This window comes from Lathamus discolor, chromosome 5 (assembly GCF_037157495.1).
Source record: "Lathamus discolor isolate bLatDis1 chromosome 5, bLatDis1.hap1, whole genome shotgun sequence".
Taxonomy (NCBI): Eukaryota; Metazoa; Chordata; class Aves; order Psittaciformes; family Psittacidae; genus Lathamus; species Lathamus discolor.
The window spans coordinates 66341074-66360203 of NC_088888.1; the positions used below are offsets into that span (position 1 = coordinate 66341074).

At 40.9% G+C, this 19130-nt stretch overlaps 1 protein-coding gene across 3 annotated transcripts in view; it reads left to right on the forward strand.

Moving 5' to 3' along the window:
- The first annotated feature begins 4655 nt into the window (after positions 1 to 4655).
- The window catches only part of BVES (blood vessel epicardial substance), a 31057-nt gene continuing 16582 nt past the window's right edge, over positions 4656 to 19130 (forward strand). Inside the window, exons 1-4 of one of the 3 annotated variants that reach the window (XM_065681146.1) lie at positions 4779 to 4818; positions 5707 to 5750; positions 10150 to 10383; positions 12624 to 12748. In XM_065681146.1, the coding sequence (XP_065537218.1) occupies positions 10161 to 10383; positions 12624 to 12748 (348 nt within the window). In that variant the 5' untranslated portion in view covers positions 4779 to 4818; positions 5707 to 5750; positions 10150 to 10160. Of the gene's footprint in view, positions 4819 to 5706; positions 5751 to 10149; positions 10384 to 12623; positions 12749 to 19130 lie in introns of all 3 variants that reach the window. The other 2 variants (XM_065681147.1, XM_065681145.1) reach the window with 2 other exon arrangements.

Here is a 19130-nt window from a genome sequence, read left to right on the forward strand (position 1 = left end):
CCATTGTACCAACACCCAAAGGCACTCATACATTTGTACCCTGACAATGTTTGCAGTTCCTTTGGATAACACAGTCACACAGGCTCACGTAAATTCATAAAGATCTCTGTAGAGAGAATGCTGTGAGCTGCAGCTGAGATGGATTTGCTTCGGGATTAGCACAGACATCTTCACATGATCATTTTGAACTTTCTTTGTTCATGGAAGGTGTCTAAAAAGGAAAGAGAAAAATCACCGCCAGTTCAACCAGCACTGCCAAATCCTCTGTAGTGGGTCCCCCCAAGAAATGGGCTGTCACCCAGCAAGGGGACAGATGCAATGCAAAAGCACTGCTTTATTACTTCTTTTCCGATTATGTGTGAGGTAAGAGCTGCCTTATGTTAACTGAGAGCAACGTCTGGGTACCAGCTTGAGTGCTGGACAAGCAATGTGGTCAAAACCCCTACCTGGCATTCCTGATTTTCCAGAAAGAAGCAGACTCATTGGGATCAGGCTCCCTGTTATTCCCTGCTGCTGTTAGCAAGCTGCCCCGAAGGGTAGTGATGGGTGCACCATCACCTCACCTTCAGAAATCCAGCCAGTTTTGTAGCAGCTCTCCTTTCTTTGGGGGGAGAACCCTGTGATTTAGGTAGAGCTTGAGCAAGTCTCAGAAATACAACTTGCGAGCAGCTCATGTATTCATAGAAATTGCTCACCGAGCAATTTCAAGTAATGAACATACAAATTAAATTGTCAGCAGGAGACTGCTCACGCATAATTTTGGAACAGGAATAATTGCTAAGTGTGATTGAATAAATTGTTTACTGTGCACAGTTTAGATAACTTTAATACGAAACCGTTTTACTCTGACCTTATACCTCAGGATCATGTACCCTTTGGATAAACATCTACGACAAACAGTGTGTCTGTTAAAACTTGGATACTTTGACAGATCATTTTAGAAGAAAGTCGCCTCCTGGCTCTAAGTTTGCAACCATCAATTACTATATTATCAGTCAGACACTTGGAAGACCTGTGATATGATGTTCTATGACTCGATTCAAACAAAAAGATAGCCCTCCTTACATAAACAGGAGCCACCCTCCTTGCAGATGTGACAGGAAGGATTGCCTGCCTAAATATCAGAAAGTGTCTCGGAGGGTCTGGGGTAAAAATGCGCCAGAATGCACACACTCCTCTTAAATAAACCTCCAGAACATTAAATAGCTGAGAGAGTATTTATCATTCACAATCTCTTCCATGCAAACACCCTTCTAATAAAACTATATTCTTGAGGATGCTCGAAGGCATATAAAAATCAGGTAAATATTTTTTTCTATGGAAAAGATGGGTAATTTTTCAGTTATATGGCACATAATTCCAGCATCTGGGATGGGATTTGTTTTACTGAAATGTGGCACTTCTGAGCTATGCAAACATATTTCATCCCATTCCAGACAGCTGTCAAACACACAGAGGATGAATTACATTCTTAAAGAGCCCTTTGCATTGTCTATAGAGAGAGGTTAAAAGGTTAGTTTAGGGTAGGCATCTTCTAGCCTGTAGATGCTGAGTATGCTTCCTGAAACTGTAAATGGAAACATGTCATAGATCTCACCATTGTCTGAAAATAGCCCTGTCAGCCTGGTGCATCTGGGATCCCAAATACAAAGCATTTGTTCTCTTTAGTGAAAACTTTGCCTAAAAAAGGCTGTGGAATAGGGCGCTCCTTTGGAAGAGTCAGAGTGCTTGCAATTTTATGGAAAGTTACTTTATTTTTTGCTTAATAAAGTCTTTAGATGCCCTGCTGGGCTGAACTGAGAGGCAGGAGAGGAAGCCTCTGGGCTCAGTTGTACTTCTGAACTCCTGCCCGAACTCCGCTGAGCAACATCTCCCTGCATCCTCAGCAGGCCTTATTTCCCCTGCAGTATAGAGTAGGCAGGCACTGGGAGGTTAGGGTATACGGTCAATGATCACAAAGCAGGTCGCTGGAGATAAGGAACAAGACTAAGTGATTTGCAACATCCATGTGACATTTTCTACTGTGGACCATATCTGTGGAAAATAGCTAAATAATTGGAGAAAGTACTTAAGCTATCAAGACTTTAATAACAGAAGAGAGAAACATGACAGAGAGAAAGCATGCATCGATGAACAGCTGTAACACCATTAGACCTGTCTCTGCTAACAAAATGCATCAATTCAACACAAATCTCTAAAAAGTGATCTATTTGAAGTCAACTCCTCATGAATGTATACCCAAACAGTTTTTATTTCTTGCCCCTGTCAGATTAATTTATATTAGCTGATTTGAATGAACTTGTACTTTATTGACACAGACAGGAGGTTAAACCAACTATTTAAGTCTTTACAGTGGTTTAACAGTAGGACATTAAACTGGTCGAATTACACCAGCCCATTCTCCTGCAGTACATGAGACCTTGGTTTAAAAGAATAAACACTACTTGATATGTTCTACTTAGAGAAAGTTTAAGTTATCTATGTATCGATAGATAATGTTATCTATGTAATGCAATATTATCTATATAACTAAAGGCTATGTACAATTATGGCCACTGATATCTGCATAGGACTGTGCTATTATCTGTATAAAATTGAGGGTAGTGATTATATTAGGGAAAAGAAAGTTTTCCTTCTACACGTGGGTGCACCCCGCAGCACAAGACTAGAGCCCATTAGAGCCGTGTCTACACTCTTCATCTGCTTGCGGTCCTCCTAGGGGCTACGAGATAAGGCAGCTCTCAGAGCCTCCCTCATCTGTCTCTTTCTGCTGACACCTGTCCTAGGTACCACCATCTACGTTACCCACATGGCCTTGGATTTTACCACTCTGCCATGCAGGGGAAATGAGATGTAATCACAAATATATTGAAATCTAAAGATCCCAAGAGACTAGCTTCAATCAGGACGAAGTTCTACACCTTCACGTGGTTGCACATATTATTAGTTCTTTGCCAAGCTTTCCTAAGGGTTTTCTGCACTGGGCTAAGCAGTCACTGTGTTACCACCAATGCTCCCCACAGAAAACAGAGAGGACCTGGAGGAAAATGAAAGAAATACAAAGACTTTACAAAAGACAGAACTAATCCACCAAACTGTGCTTCTCTAATGCACAACATTCAGGAAATGCTAGGAAATGCTTACATGTCAGTCTAGATTTGGATAGGAGCTCTCTAACAGGCTGCTCTGTGCTGCTTTTGGAAGCTACTTGGCTTTGCCCCGTCAAGCATAGCTGAATATTATCAACCTCAAACATGTGCTAGATGCTATCTCTCATGACTGTTCTTGTGGCCATGCTATACTGACTAGTTTTTCCTACCCCTTTTTCAGCTCACTTACTCTATATCTCGGGAAAGTGAATGCATCAATAAGAATGACTGGCCATTCAGAGGAAACAGTCCCAAACCATGTCCTCCATAATAAATTCGTATTATATGTTGGACAATCAGGTAGAGGGATTCATAAAATCCCTGTTCGCACAGCACGCATCACTGGAAAGATATAGATCTCTTCTCCAAGTTGTAAAGCTAAGAACAGCCATAACAAAACCGGAGCCCCATAGGACACATGTTGGTGTGTACAAGGATAAAGAGTTACTTCAAAAATTGTGCAGGATTCTGTATTCTTATTAGAGTATAATGCTGATCACATGCACGTTGCTGCTGAAAAAAACCTCAACACTTTGCAGCTAGTTCATCAGAATGTATGGAAAGACTTTCTGCCTTTGCAGCCCTTATTTGTCACTGACAGCCAGGTTTTGGGATGGGCTGGGATGCCTATAGGCTATGTTTGGAAATCCTTTCATTGCTGGGTGCTACACATCAACATCCTAGAGACTATGATTCTAAGAAAAACCAGCCCTGCCTAATAAGATGTGTGCACCCTGAGGTTCTTACTGCAGGTATGTTCAAGGCCAGGTTGGATGAAGCCTTGTGTGGGATGGTTTAGTGTGAGGTGTCCCTGTCCATGGCAGGGGGGTTGGAACTAGATGATCTTGAGGTCCTTTCCGACCCTGACTATTCTATGATTCTATGATGGGCTTGGTGGCTACTTGGGCATGCCACCGCCTGTACCGCGAGGCTGGCAGTGGGAAGCAGGCTAGGCAGGACGTTGGCAGAGCAGTGTGCCAACACGCAGGGACACGAATGGCCTGCTTTGGAAGCGCATCATTCCTGGGAGCTGCCAAACTGCCACACGAACAAGCTTGGTGACATTTCTTAAACATCATGCTTGTGACAAAGCAACTATAGCAGGTGCCAAGTAGAGAAGAACAATTTTCTAAAGACCATTGTTGCTCCTTGACTCACCATATAGGGGAAATACTGCTTGCTGCTCGTGTAGGGGAGAATTTAGCCCTTCTAATTTTAACCCCCAAAGGCAGGCTGCCAGAGCCCTGGGTGCGCTCTGCGGTGACTGTTGGCACCTCCGGGGGTGATTCACCCCACGGGGTTTAGCTGCTGGGCGCTGCTCAGCACCCACATCCCTCGAACCGGGAGGCACCCTTCGGGGCCGCTGCTGCCGATCCAACCGGGCCGGCTCCCGGACCCCCGGCACCGCGCGCCCCCTGGCGGCCGCCCCGCGGCCCTGCGCCCGCAGTGCCGCGGGGCCGGCGGGACGCGCCTGCGCGCTGCGGCCGCTCGGTGCCAGCGCCGGAGCTGGCGCCGCCCGCAGCCTGCCGGCGGCTTCTGCCTATTTTAGTCACGGCGGCGGGTCGGGGGCCGCGGCGGGACGCGGGGCCGGGAGTGGCGAGGAGCGGAGCGGAGGCTTCAGTCCGTCCCGTCCGGGCGGCAGCGGAACTTGTCCGAGGGCGCGGGGCAGGTAAGGGGCGCTCCTGCCGTGGGCACCGGGGGGGACCGCGCTGGAGAGCGGCTTACCGGGGGGTGAGTGGCTGCGTTGTCGGGTCCGCTCACGGCGGCCGAGGGTAGCGTGCCCCAGCCCGGGTTTCTGCGTTCCGCTGTCGGGGCTCGGAAGGTCTCTCTGCCCAGGGGCCTCGTGCCCGCCCGACCCGGTCATAGCCTCGACGGGGGGCCCGGCAACGGGAGCTGCGCTGGTGCCCTTCCTGCGGGAAGGTGGCCCTTTGCGGGGTAAAGGGATGGCTCGCTTGCTAATAAGAACGATAATTATTATTAACTATAATAGTATTCTAACAATGTAATTATTAATTATGTTAGTAATATTATGTATAAACGGTGCGTTTGGTGTTTGCACGTTGCGGGCTAAAATAAAGCCTCAGAGGTGTGGGGGGAAAACGGGTCTGGGGGTGCCAGCCGAGGCTGCGCCCCTTCCCAAACTTCTGTGAAGCCTGTAATCAAAAGGGAGAGTGAACTGAAGTGCGGGGAGCAGGCTTCCATTGCCATAGCATGGCTACGCAGCTGCTGTGGGGAGTGTACGTAAGAGTATTTCTCGTGGTATGGGTGTTTCTGTTGACTGTGCGTAATGAAAGCGTTGTTAAATTTTCTCTAGAATAAAGTAGAACGAGACTAACAAATTTCTGCAGAGCGTGACTCATTTAATGGAAATTATTTTGCCCTAAAGAGCATATTGAAACACATTTTTTCCTACACCGCTTTCCCGTTCACTCCTACTTCATTGTAGAAAGGCAATTGGTAACTTAAACTGTAATTAACTTTATTATGCTGGCAGTAATAGTTTGTCTTCAGCTCACAAAAGCAAAGAAATTACTGATTGTCCAAATTCTCTATGCAGCTTTTGTGCTACCAGACCATAGAAGAATAGTTCAAGCCCTGCAGGTATGATCTAAAGAAAGCAATTGTGGAGCTTGTTTTCTACTTCTTTTTTTTTTTCCCTCTTTGGACTCGCAGAATCCATCTACATAAATGATGGTCGGTAGAGTTGCAATGACTGTAAAGTTATACAAACATTCTCAAGCAAAACTTGAAGAGGCTCACTTGAGTGATGTTGAACAGTAAAGCTACTTTACCGCTGGGATACAAATAATCTCACTAAAGTGGATGGCGGTGTGAGCAGGACACTGTGCTCCTGTGTTGGCTTGGTTGACCTGTTCTCTTAGAACCATCTGCTCTAAACTTCCCTGCAGTGTCTGTCTTCTGTGAATGTTGTGTGGGGTATCCATGAACCCCTGTCAATTTTAAATGTGGCTTCATGTCTGAAGATTTAGGGACTAAATCTTTTGGGAATGGCTTTCAGAAGTTTGGCCTCTTCTATAAAGATGTCCTGAGCATATTAAAAATCTTAGAATAAGCTTGCTTTATTTACATTCCAAGAATTTATATTTTCAGACCTAAACCCACAATATATTTCCTTAACTCTCTATCAGGTTCATGCACCAAAAGAAAGGAAATTAATAGGCTTTGCTCTTAACCTATTTCCCAGAAATTTACTATTAAAGTAGCAGCAAGTGGGGTGTTTATTGGTTGTTGGGTTTTTGTTTGGTTGGTGTTGTTCTGTTTTCCTGTTTGGCCAACAAAGTGGCTTGATTTTTCAATCAGCTGAGTTTTCAAACTCCTACTTTGATAAATGTAAATCCATATGATGAAAATAAATTGGATATTAAAGTATATTTTCTTTAATTATTTGTCTTATGCTTCCCAAAACTTTCACTTCAGTTGACACTATTTTCCCATTTTTTCCAAAATTATTTGACTGTTGGATGTATTTCTAACTCCTGATATTAATACATGTCTTAATTTATTGAAGACTTAAGCTTAAGACCTTAAAGTCCTGTGCTATGTCATTCCTTAGTAGATATAATCTGAAATTAAAGTTTTAAAGGCTTGTACTTAAAAACTTAATCTTTGGCTCTGTGAGGCAGCAGGGGCTAGGAAATGACAATTGCTTTTTCATTTGTGGAACAGTAGTTTTTTTTCTAATTCTTCAATATTATTTGACAACAGTAGGTGTTGGGAGTAAAGAAATAATCTAAATAAGCTGTTACTTTGAGTATTTGTCTTTCTGGTGTTACCTGTGGACAAACACTTTAGGTTACAGCTTGTAACCCTGCATGCCTGCCTTTTTTGTTGATTCTCAAGCAGGCTCCGTAGTTGAAATTCAGAGCCAGAGTCACAGCTGTCCTTGTGTCATTTTGCAGATAGCATCAATCTGTTTCTGCCAGCTTTAAAATACCATCATGACAGAGAAGTTCTGCAGCTTTCTGCTGTTTTCCAGTGCATTAGCGCTGCTGCAATGTTTGTTTGTGAGTAGAAAGTTAAGCTCAAATGTATTCATAAAAGGACTTCAAGGTATTAAAGACAAAGTTTGTAGAAATGGAGGTGGGTAGATTAAGGTTCCTGGGTTCTAATTTAGGTAACCCAGTAGGTGGTCCAGGCTTTCAAAAGCATTGAACATCCTGTTGGTACAACTGTGAATGCTGTAAATTACTTGGTCAGCACTTGTTGGAGAAACATCTTCCTATTCTGCCAGTTTATGTCTGGTGGTTTGTGGCATCCGTATCCGTGGCTAATGAGGGGAGTGGTGTTTTGGTGGGCTGTGAGGAGAATGTGATTGTCATGTACTGATTGCCATTAATTTGTCTTGTTGGGTTCCAGTCTTAAATTTGTGATGATTTACAAGCTGTAAAGCATAAGGTAGCCTCTAACCTCCCAGCAATGCAGTACAAAATTTGGTTATTAAAAAATTGAGCATCTGAAAGCTTTGTCAATTTGCATTCAGGTGCAGCTGAATATACTTCTTGGAGCCCATCTTCATCTTGAGATGAGCTGATGGACTTACAGCTGGTTCTGTAGCTGTATGTGAGTTTGGCTGTCTTTACTCATTCTGTTGACAAGTTAAGCAGTGCTTTTATTGGCAGTGAAAGACTGTAGGTAGAAACTCTGCTGGTAACTTTTTGCAAAAGATCTAGAGATCCTGCTGTTCCAGTGTAGGGAGTATGTATTGTTTGAAAACCACAGGAGCACAATGGTGAGATGTGTGTAGGGTGAGTGCAAACACAGTTCCCCAGTTTTCTGTTTGTGAGCACATTAAAATGCCAGTCCTGCAGCCTCATACAGGCTCCCGCATTTGCTCTGTGTGCAAGCATCTTTGTCAGATCAGTGAAACTGCTCTCATGCCTCAACTGCTAAAATCAAGCCAAAGAGCTGAAAGAAGATAGGAACATGTTTGGATGGTGCCTGTGTGGTACCTGGACTGTGAATTTGTTTGGTCACCACGATTATTGGTAACAATTTTATGTATAATTTGCTTATGCCAAACCCCCCACATTTCAATTAACCTTTGTGAATAACTAATGTAGGAATGAAAAGAGGAAAGTGAACTTTTTTTTTTTTTTAAAGTCTATTATGTATTTTGGCAAGAAATAGGTGGTGTTTTGGTTTGGTTTTGCTTTTTTTTTTCCCTTTGAAAAAAATTTCTAACCAGATATGGATAGCATTAGTTCCATGTTGGTGTTTGATCCTGCAAGATGCCTCTCCGTGTTCTGTAGCATGCCTTAGCTGTGACAGGTTCTGGGCATTGAAGAGGAACTATTAGAGGGCTGAGTTTTTCCTTTCTGATTTCTTTCTTCTCATTACTTTAAACAGGGGTTTGAAAGACTGATGAATTTTAGAATCTCAGTCCAGCCTACTTATGTCTTGCACCCAAATAATTGGGGCGAGAGGGGAAGTAATAAAAAGAATGGATGAAGCAAATCAAAATTACTCGAAAGCTCGAGAAGCACGCAAATAGCAGAGACTATTCCAGTCTGCAGGAGATACTGAGTGTATTAACCATGACTCGAAATCATCTGCTGAGCAGATGAATTACATAAGTTAGCAAGCACACACAGCAGGGACATGCACTGTCTCTACAGAATTTACTTGAATGCAAATCCCACCATGTTGCATGTTGTGGAGCCTGTTTGCTCAGTGACACATGCATGTATTTAATTAATGAGTCTCAAGCCAAACTCCATGTAATTTCTGCTGCTGTGGCAGTGGGAGACCATACATGCCTTTCTGGAGGTGGGGCTCTCCTATGTTTCTTACAGTCTAGGAACATTCATGTTGCTCTGGCTGGGAACTGCTCTGGGTTGAGAGCACCTTCTAGAGTGCTTGTAACACCGTCTGCAGTTCCCTAGACAGACCAGCTCTTAAGATTTTAAAGTTAGTGCCTTGAAATCTTGCAGTTTCTCTTTGTAGTGTCTTTTTAATATGAATTTTGTACTTTGTATTGGGAAAATGTTTGCCCACAGATATTTTTTTCCTTTTAATTGGTGTGAAATGAAAATATGCTGCTTTCATTATTACAACAACAAAAAACAAAAAACCCTATGTTTTTTAGATTAGAAATCAACTTTTTTAACTGGTCTCATTTTCTCTGGGAGTTCCACAGGTCTTGCAAGCTCACTCATACTAGGTAGACCAGTGATTTTCCTGAAAGTGTAGCAACCTTGTCATAACTTAGCATCCTGGGCATCTCCTTTTCTGATTTAGTAGCATCTGATCAACTAGGAGGAGAAATGGTAATTTTTATTTACTGTTCTTATAAGTGGCTTGGGAATTACTGGTTTTTGCCCCCACTGTTAATGTGCACTAGATGATATGTGGCTTAGGAGACCTCCAAATGATCCTGCAAGAAAGGCAAAAGGTAAGGCTTTGTTTTCGATTTCTGTACAGTTTGTTGCCCTTTTTCAATCGACCAAAGGGCACGTGTTTCTCCTTTAAGACCTTCTTTTCCTTATTTAGAAGAATGACTTTGTATGCTGTAAAGGAGACTTACACTACATAAACTTTTTTCTTTTTTTCATGTCAATTCTCATCTAGATTGTTAAGTTCTCTTAAACATTTACTTTGCCTGGGATTGTGGACCTATTCAGTAAATGGTAGATCAGAATGTGATTTTTATTTGTGTGGGACTAGGAAGAATGCATAGTATGTTTCACTGAGCAGTGACAGTCATAGGAGATAGTGTTCAGACAGCACTGTTCGTGTGCATACGGTCCAAATTTTGAAGTGTCCCATTCTTCAAGCATAGCACTTAAGTGAAAGAGATAGTAAAGCATTACTGAGCTATGGGTCTAACTTACCCTTTTAAAGCACTTGTAAATTTCTTCTATGAATGATAATGGAAAATATATCCTGGGAAGAAAGAAAGTAGCCCTAAAATCCAGGTGTATGTCTGGTATATTTCAGTTTAATGGACAGTGATTTTATTTTCCGTTTTGTCTCATTGCAGGAGTCTCCAAGATGAATACTACAGTAATGAGCCCACTCACTGTTACTCCACTAGGCTTTATTCCAGACTTAAAAAATGCCACCCTTGTGCCTTTAAATGAGACTGCATGTGAAAATTGGAAGGAGATTCATCATCTTGTTTTCCACGTGGCAAATACTTGCTTTGCAGTTGGACTGGTTATTCCAACTACTCTTAATTTTCATATGATTTTTCTGCGAGGCCTGCTCACCATAGGTAGGAAAATTATTCTGGAGAGATTTGTGACCTTACTGTGACAGAAATAGAAATTTATGACCATTACAGAGCTGGTTCCTTCAGGTTATGGTGAAATTGCAGCCTGTACTCGTGTTCATTGTACTCTGCTGATGGTGGTTTTGGTGTAAGTGGGGGCCTTTTCTGACCCTGACATACCTTTTCTAGAATGGCGATGTGTGCCCAGGTTCTTAAAATTTCCCAGAAATGTAACTTACAGTTTCAAACCTATGAAGATGTCTGCTTGAAATGAGTGGGCCCTGTTTACTTCAGAGGTGACTGGCTGCTTAAAATTAGTTAAATTCCACATATTAGTTAAGTTTATGGATCCTTAAGACCTTAATCTTAGGTTTCAAGTAAGTAGTGGGAGTGCGTATTTGCTGGTGCACTGGCTTACTATGGCTGCAGTAGGCAAGGTTTTCCTTAGAAAGCTTGATGTCAGCCCATCTGTTCTTTGAATGCAGGTTCAAACATGTGGCCCTTGTGGGTCACTAGGGTTATTTTCATTGCCAGTTTAGAAGTGCAGATGTTTGATACAGAATGCAGTCTGTGTTACCCTGAAGTCCCATCATATTTATTCCACCTCTGTAGGCATCTTGTGACACCAAAATTTGCAGAACAACTTCTTGTTTGAAGTTTTTTGTTCTGAAGAACAAATCTTCAGAAGAACAACTAAATTTGGCATGCTTGAGACTGAGCAAGAGTGGTTTAATTTGTAACGCTCTTGCAGTCCCACAGCTATTTCAAAGCTCCTCTACTTTGGGACAAGGGCTTTGTGGTCGAAGGAAGAGTAGTAAATCAGTACAGTGTTAAGAAAGATAAACCTGAGTGTATCACAACACAGGGCATGCCTAAGTATTTTTAAGTGAGAATGCTTATTTATGTAATAGGCTGTACTGATGACTAAAGGTCTGAGCAGTCCAAGACCTTCTATCTTTGTAGTTCTTGTTTTAAAAGCAAAAGGAGCTGTGCCCTCACTGTCCTGTCACTTTGATCTGTGGGTCTTGTATTTTGAGCAGATACGGAGTCAGAGTTTTGCAAGCTGAGGTGGCAGCTGGGAGCAAATTTACTCTGGGCAGCATAAATAATGAAGCCTGGTTGCTAGCAATCTGTTCCCTTTGCTTTGGCCTTGCCTCACGTCTGTGCTGCTCCACAATATTGCTCCTCTTCAATACTTCCAGACCTCATATCCTCCTATCCCTTGTATTCTAATTAACCAGCTGATCAAGAGTCACCATATTTTGATTTTCCTGTTCCATATGTAAGTGCTGCCTGGCCAGGTAGCAACTGAGAATAGATAATACTGAGTCCATGAATTCAGTGTCATCTTCGGGGAGAAAGGGGGAAGGGGCACTAATTTGGCACCTTTTCCTTATTGTCTTTGCATGACACTTAAGGAAAAATGTATCTGTGACCTCTACAGCCATCTCTATTGGGTAGTAGGCTCACGTTTATCTGGGAGACTCGCTGATGCATAATCTATCGTTTGATAAGTATTGTTTTTGTAGGCTAAAAATAGAATCCTTAATCATCCAGCATGCCTTATCTTCTAAAGCAATTGTCATTATTCAAAGTAAAGCAACCAAAAATAGAGTAGGCGTTTGAAATTTTCTCTGATGTCTTACAAGACAACTCAGGTTGCTGCTGTGACCTTGTCAAAATGCAGCAATGATACTTTCTTTAGATTTTCAAAAATATCTGTGTATGACTCTAGGAGGTTTTTGTGCAACTGCTGCTCAATAGTTCGACATGAATATTGCTGGTGGGAACAGCAAGCATTCATTTCTAGGCTCTTGTTTGTCTAATGCAATACTGGTAATAAAGTTTTATGATCTGCTTAATTATTATTTTTTGTACTTAAGATGCAATTTTTCCCCATCCAATTTCTGCTTCATTTTAGTAACAGACCACTGTGGGCTGTGTCTTTATGCTTTCCCCAGTCCTGATCTGAATTATTGTTGCTTCGGTATTGCAGTCCCATGCAATAGGACTGCAGTCTGCTGTCAACCTGCTCTCAGTGCCTGTTTGTACCATTGCAGTGATTAGCTTTGCTACCATTGCACGCGTTAATCCACAGATCCTAGCTGTGGTAAAGCTTGTAGAATATATTACTTTTCAGAGTAATTACACGCAGCGAACACATTCTTGATGGCTTTGTACAAATGTGTTTATCGTTCAGTGAAATTTGACTTCTTTTTTTGTTTGTTTTTTACTTTTTACAGGATGTGCATTGTTCATCATTTGGGCTACACTCTATCGTTGTGCCTTGGACATAATGATCTGGAATTCTGTGTTTTTGGTTGTCAACCTTTTACATTTCATATACCTAGTGTATAAAAGAAGACCGGTATGTATAACAGCTGAATTGCACAAGCAGTCCAGTAAGATGCAAGGAAAAGGAAGTTTTGCCTATGTTTGCTGTGCAAACCTAGGAACTACACAGCAGTTCTTGAATTAGACAGAAGTTCTTTTGGACAAAATTATCTACCTCAGAAGGGATCCAGACCATAAGCATGATCTGAGAAAATACATCATTATTTCTCTGAAATCCATATTTTTGAAAAATGATTTGACTTTAGAAGTTGCTGTTGGCTGGTTTTGGCTGTTGTGTTTGTTTTTGGTGGTAGGGAAGGTTTTACACTCTTTCGTTGCAGAAAGACCAGATATAGCAGTTTGGGGTTGGTATGTGGGGTTTTTTTGTCATTTTACCCACCCTCCCAACCACAATGCGTACAGGTCTGCATACAGCACATGCATACAGGTCTGCTGAAATAAGATCCTACTAAGATACTTAAAATTGAGCATTCCAGGACAGTACATTTTTTAAATCAGGAGTTTGGGGTGGATCCAATTTTCCTACCTCACTTTTAAGTCTTGGAAATCCTTTGTGGTGGGAAGGGAGACCAATAAATGACAAATGTCCTAATAGACAGTTACTTCAACAGAGAAACAAGTGCTGATGTCCATTTATAAATGACCTTCACACTCTTTGCTTTGCTCTGACAAGTGGTTTAGCCCATATATTCTGTACTACCACATTCCTTTCAAATGCAAATGAAAGGTAAGTAAGATACAACTACCCTTTTTGAACATCTGTGAGACACAGAAATAAGCAGCAAAATAGAGTAAGTTATGGGAAGAGCAGTATCAACTCAGATGATACTACTTTTTATTCCATTTAGTGCATTTATTGGGTTTTAAGGGTCAGAAGGTCATGTCTGAGGATTTTGCAGCTCCTATTGTTGCTTTCAGAAGGATGCATTGGGATAACTTTCATCAAATGCACTGTAAGAATATATTTGAAATGTATACCAGAGCCACAGGATTCTTTGCCCTGTCTTTGACTAAATATATATGCAATAGAAAATAAATTGGTTAGTTTTATTCACCAGAAGTATATTCTGATTCTACAGAATGATTAGCAGCCCAGCCTTCTGTTGGTATATGCACATAAGAATTAGATAATCTTAATGTAGTAGTTGCTATTGTGTGCCAATCAAATATTAATGAAACACTAAGTGTTTGAAAGGTTAATACTACATTTTGTAGCTTCCAAAATCTAAGGCAGATGGATTTATAATGTGAAGATCACAGGAATATATATGGGGTTACATTATCAGCAGAATAATTACATTATCTCTGCCTCTTCCCAAAATCAAGCGCATTCTGCGAGTATGTAAGAGCTGGTACAAAAAAAAGTCCCTCCAAAACCTAGCTGTAAATAAGATCTTCACCAAGATAACACAGCCTGTGTAAGAGAACAGCTAGGCAATTAGCAACCTTCTCATTTCCTGGCAAGGCAGCATAAAGCTTGACTTCTGTCTTGGCTAGGAAATAACTTTAAACTAGCTAGACTGCTCTACTACCACACATTTATAGATGTATAGTAAATATTTCTAGTAATTGCTCTCAACGAGTAATCTTCCCAGTTAAAGGGTACATTCTTCTTCAGTTTGTATTGTAAATGCTCTTATTAAAGCTTATTAAATCTATTTATGTCATCATGAAGACACAGCAGCATGGTGAAATTGTGCTGTATTTCTACTAGTTAGCAGTGTCCACGCTGTCCAGTGCACCACACAAAATAACAGTTGTGATAATGTAGAGCCAATGAAGCCAGACTCTACTCATGTTTGTGTCTACAGTTAGATATCCTATGTAGGTATTCTGGTTTTTAATATGGGATGAGCTTATGCTGCATTCTTTTCCCTCACTGAAGTCTCCAAGTTAGCATGTTCTGCTTTCCCCCAATCTGCCTACCAATTTAGCTTTTTAATATTATCTTGAGGCTTGTCAGATGGGACAGGAACTGGCTAAGAAAGTAAAACCTTACAGCAAAAGGCAGGAGCGACAGCTGATATAAACTCATTTTCCTCGAAAACCAAGCCTTAAGACTTAATTGTATTTTTAAAAATGAGTTGTGGAATGTGTCCTTAGAGTATGGGTAATGGTCCTTGGGTTCATACCCATCCAACTCTTTCCAAAAATCTAAACAGAAGGTTATTGGAGAATGGAGGAGTATCTTGGGAAGAGGGCACAATGTTTGCAGTTGTATATTAAAAACTATGTTAGCATTATGATATAGACTTTGTTCTGTTAAAGTGCCAGCTATTTTCAGTAAATTCTGTAGTAAATTTGTTAGCAGAATTATTTATAGGACTTAGGATAAGTAGTAGAAGTGGGTGAAGTACTCTATAGGTGTGAGGTTAAAAAGGAGGAATTATATAAGGTCATGAAACTTCACTAATAAATTGTCAGTTGCCAAAGTTGGTAGAAAATTACCTGTAGAGAGGGAGGATGGGATGATCTGCCATTAACTTTGCTCTTCATTTCCATTTCTGTAGCCCTTTCCCACTGGCTGTGTAACCATAGCAGAATTGTGGTGTGCAACACTGTGCACCATACACATGCAGTGTGAAACAACAGATATTATACAGAATAAACTAGAATTAAAGGCAGAGAATGGTAGAGGAAGAGTAGGGAAGTAGACTTTGGTGGACATAGAATTGGTTTGGTTTGGGAGGGACTGTAAAGATCATCCAGTTCCAACCCCCCTGCCGTGAGCAGGGACATCATCCGCTAGACCAGGTTGCTCCAGTCGCCATCCAGCCTGGCCTTGAACATGGCCAGGGATGGGGCAGGCACAACTTCTCTGAGCAACCTCTTTCAGTGTCTTACCACCCTCACAGTGAAGAATTTTTTCCTAATATCTAACCTAAATCTACCTTCTTTTAAAAAATGGATGTTCTGTTGCCCCTTTTCCAGTCAGTGGGAGCTTTACTGGACTGCCATGACTTCTCAAATATGATGGATAATGGCTTGGCAACTTCATCCACATCATCGTCTTTTCAAATGCTGTGCAAGTTAAGGATTTCAATTTAAGCAGAGCCAGAGCAAGCTGTCAAAGGAAGAAGAATGTGAAGGAAATGAAAAAAAGATGATAGAAAGGCTGAAGTCTTTACCAGTATGGCCAAAAACAACTGCAGAACAAACTCCAGGAGGCAAGAGCAGCGTATAAAAAGAGGCTAAAGGTTAAATTGCATCTGTCTGCAACAATTTGATAAATTGAGTACATGTGTTAACAAAGGAAGGTTTCTACCTACAGTGGTGTTCCTCCAGTATGGAGCGCAGATTCACTCAAAGGTTACCATCTGCGGGGCTACATGACCTTTACAACTTAAGGCTTAGCCAAGAATTAATTCTAATAGACTAGCCACCTAGTGGTGTTTCTTTGTATATTAAGACCTATAATAATTTCAGTAACCTTATTTCCATTAAGTTTAAGAAATTACAGTATTTATGAACATTACATGAAAAATACTATAGTATTTTAATTGATGTAATATGTAATAGCTGATGCAATTACCATTACATTGGGTTGTCTTTTTTTTTGTTTGTTTTTTTTAGTACCCTCAATGCAAACCTTAACACTAGTGCCTCTTCAGGTTTAGTTCTCAGCTTACTGTCCAACAATGAGATGATACAGAAAGATCTTTTTTTCACAAAGACCTGGAAAGAAACATAGTGTATGATAAATGGTGGGTTTTTTAATGTTTTTTTCCTTTACAACTTTTATTCAAGGCACATAATTTGGGCAGAGCTATATTTAAAAGAGTTTCCTGTATGTATATGTTGACTCTGCACATCCCACTATGATCAAAATATGGTATTCCACCAATTTCACAAACAGCAAAATTCGCATAGTTGAATTTTAAGTTTCCCCTTTCCTGTCTGGCCAGGAAAAACCTCTCTGGCACATAGGTCATAGCCATTTAAACCTGACCTTTATAGATGTGCACGCTGCTCTTAAGAAATACCTTTCTGTGGTGGTAAAGCTTTTAGCATCGACATAGTGCAGATCAGTGACCCCAGCTTCATACTCTAGTTCTTGAATGGAATGACTGAGTTTGCAGGAACAGTCTTCCATGTAAAAACTTCCCAGATGCTCCTTCTGGTGGGACTGGAGTTTCTACTAGAAGGAACCAACCTTAAGGCCTTAAAGTCAGTTCTGTTGACTGTAAAAGTTAAATGACTAAGCCTTGACAATCTCAATAATTTTGGATAGAGAACAAAGTAAAATCATGAAACCACCACCACAGATGCCTTTACTGAATCTCTCTTTTTCTTCATCTTCTGCAATGTTGAGCTGCTTCCTAAAGACAGAAATGTGCAGGAAATAGAAACAGTAAAGTGTAGGAGGAATATCAAATACCTTCAACTGGGAAGTTCTCTACATAGGCATTGGCTGTTTTCTGAAGTAGTCTCAGACACTTGTCCTGAAACACTGTTAAGGACAAGAGTGCTCCCAGAAATGAAAGGCGTCTAAGAAGCGTATAGTACTCAACTATAACAATGAAGAATACTTTCAAAGAGTACAAATAACTATTTGTGGCCTCTGCTTCTGTGACAGTAGCTTTACATCACGAAATAGGAATTGGAATCATCTTTTTTCACTTCATCCATCTCCATCCAGAGTGATTCAGCCCACCCACTCAATATCTGTTTGAGATGTGACAGTGCCATCCTTCTTCAGTGGCTAGAAAACAAGCCTACACAAACACTGTAAATTATTAACCTAGTGCTGCAGTCATAGGTGAGATGCACTTCATTGCTGCTCTCTAGCAGTATCAGGAAAAAAAATCAAATTGGTTCATACCAATCTGAACTGGAAAACAGTGGAGAACTGGAGTCTGGCTATCAAAAGGTTTGTATTCCTACCATTGCAGGTGTGGTCTGGGAACTGTGGGTATTCAGCTTCCCTGAAAACTGAGTTCTATATAGCTAGTAAATTATGTGGATTTAAATAATAGCTGAAATTATATGGAAACAGAATAATATAATATCCAAAACAATGTATGAATTTCTTTGTTTCAGACTATAATCAACAAGCTTACTTCAAGTGATGCTGTGTCTTTTTGATGCCTGCTAGTAATGCATTTTAGCTGTCTTACACATTCTGTTTATTAAGAGCTTGAAGGCTGTTTTTAAGTGCTTTTCCTATAGAAAGCTAGAGGGGGGAGGGGGAAATCTGAAGAACTCATTTTGAATGAGATTTTCTGTCTGCAACTATTGTATTGACTATCTCAAAATGAGCTTTATTTAGACATCCTCACAAATTACGTTTTTAAGGATACAAAGCAATGAAGAGTAATCACAAGTTAGTCGTATTACAAAATGAATAATTGATATGTTCATGTTTTAATTATTTATTTTATTAAATGGAGCATGCAGAATAGCAGTGAGTTTCTTTTCTGGCCAGAAGGTAATTTCTGTGGTCTTCACTCCTTAGAGCATCACAGATTTGGCTTTTTTAGCCTGAGTGGAAGCTGCAAAAGCCTCATCAGTGTCTCTACAGAGCTCTGACTCGAAGCTCTGGCAGCATCACACAATATTTCAACCACTGCTGAACAAAACATTACACCTACCCATCTGGCTCATTTGGTGTATGACCCACAGGCATGACTGGAGGAGCAGTCAGCTGCACTTGCAAGGGGTGAATAGCCTGTTATGAGGGAGACCAACTAAAATGTATCTGTGGTGTCCAACCTGATCATACTTTATGAAAGTGGTTGTGCCTGCTTTCTCTTTTAAGTATTACACATTAGAGGAACATCAGGAAACCTGAATTCCGTACTAGTAAAGGGAGTGCATTAATGCTCCAGGGACAAATCGTGCCCTCATGTCTGTATGCATTGTTTTGGATTCAGGAGTCTTGAGAACTATTTAAAAATCCATCTGAGAAATGAGTTTATCTTTCTTTGAGTTACAGTGGTCATATGTAGAAAGAGGTGCAAATTAAATTTATATGGCTGTGAAAAATGAGGGAGGAGAACCTGCTGGCAAAAGGTTGGATGTCTTTGACTTCACAGGTATATAAACCGTGTTTTAAATCAAACACTTTAGGGCAGTCCCCAACACAATACAATTTCTCTCATCAGTTTAAATTTAGTCCTTGTTTTGTCCATGTAAATATTCTCCGAGGTGTTAAAGAATGTGGCAAAAGGATCATACAGGAAAATAAAAACCTGGGTTTCATATAAATGCAGTCACTAGTGTAAGATTGAATTAGTAATTGATTCAGTGGGAAACCAATGTAACTTCAGGTCAGGTGACACACTGGGCATATCTAAGTCCATGAGTCCTGAATGCAGGTACCTGGAAATCCTGATGTCACTGTGAGACCATTCCTGACAATCATTGAACAATGGAAGTGACCGGGAGTGGAGGAA